At 43.4% G+C, this 1,532-nt stretch overlaps 1 protein-coding gene across 1 annotated transcript; it reads left to right on the forward strand.

Annotated features, from left to right (window-relative positions):
• The first annotated feature begins 211 nt into the window (after positions 1-211).
• LOC140236212 (uncharacterized) lies at positions 212-1,204 on the forward strand. Its single transcript, XM_072316178.1, has one exon. The coding sequence runs from the start codon at positions 212-214 to the stop codon at positions 1,202-1,204; it is 993 nt and encodes a 330-aa protein (XP_072172279.1).
• Positions 1,205-1,532: the final 328 nt, after the last annotated feature.

Genomic DNA, 1,532 nt, shown 5'->3' on the forward strand with positions numbered 1-1,532 from the left:
AAATCGTGTGTTGTCCTATTTCAAAGACGTTTTTCCTAATAAAATACAACAAGTTTCATTAAAATTATGTAGTAATTCATGTAGTAATAATTTGATTTAAGAAGGAATCCAAGATGGCGCTGTGCGGTTAGGACGTGCCTGAGTGTTACGGAGGCATTAGGAGGAAATAAAATTGCAGCTCATTTCGCCTATTACAGTTTGAAAAGTCAAAATGACATCGAGAAAAAGGAGCTTAGACCAAGGAGTCGTTACAATCTCCCATTATTTCAAGGAAAAGGAGGATTCTGACCCTAAGATGGATTTTAGCGACGCTACTACGGAGAAGGCTACGCAAGAACACAGTGACAGTGATAATGCACACGGCTTAACTGACTCGGCAGTGCACACGGTAGTGAAACCACTTCACCGAGATATGGAGGGAACCAGCCCGGGCGCGTCGGCGGAATCACCTCCACGCTCCTCGCTTGAGAAAAAACGACGAGTAGACGGGGAAAAGTCAACCACAGATGAACTACTCGCGGCCCTTATCCACAAGATAGACGAAATGAACTCCAATCTCACATCCAGGTTGGACACATCTCTTGGTAAGATTGAAACAAATGAGAAAGAAATCAGTAACTTGAAAGAGGAGCAAGAGTCGTGCCGTTTTGATATCAAACAGTTACAGGACCAAGTAAACAAGCAAGAAAAGGAGAATATGAAATTGAGAGAGCGTCTTGTTGACCTAACTGCGAGAGAGATGAGGAATACGGCTGTGTTTTACGGGTTTCCTGAAGGTGCTGAAAACGCTGGGAAGTGTGAGCAATTGATCAAAGAATTTGCCAAGTCAAATATGCAAATGGAAGGTGAAGTGAGCATTGAAAGAGCTCATCGCACAGGCCGCATCAGGCCAAAACCCGGCCCTCCTCGCCCAGTTGTGGTAGCTTTCAGTAGATACACAACCAGACAAACAGTGATCAGCAGTGCCCGCAGATATTTGAAGGAGAGGCCTTTTCAGCACAACGGAAAGGATCACCAGATATTTGTCGATGAGATGCTGCCGGTAGAAGTGCGAGAAAGCAGGAGGAAATTGCTGCCAGTGAAACGAAAGCTGAAAGAGGAGGACCCAAAGCGAAAGGTGTACTTCAAATATCCGGCGCGATTGTTTTACAGGGAGACTAAGAGCGGAAAAGAAGTGGAGTACAAGCAGCACACCACAAGATAGAATGGATATAGGCAGTTTGCTTTTGCACAGTAGACAATGGTCTAACAAAATACGAAATATGTTGATAAACTCTTGACACGACTGCGAAAGCTCAGCAGTCAGCACCCTGTCATGCCAGCAGTATATTAACAGTTGATATCTCCGAAGACAAGATACACTATTCATGTGATTAAGTGATAGGGAAAATCATTTGTTTTTGCCAACCTGAGGAAAAAATAACTGTGAAGATGCCCAGGGGCACTTGGATTCCTTGTGATCATGTTTTATTCGATTTCATGCAAATTGTATGTGTGTTTTTTTCATTGCCAATGTTTTGTTGTCTGTTTTG

This window comes from Diadema setosum, chromosome 12 (assembly GCF_964275005.1).
Source record: "Diadema setosum chromosome 12, eeDiaSeto1, whole genome shotgun sequence".
NCBI classification, from domain to species: Eukaryota; Metazoa; Echinodermata; class Echinoidea; order Diadematoida; family Diadematidae; genus Diadema; species Diadema setosum.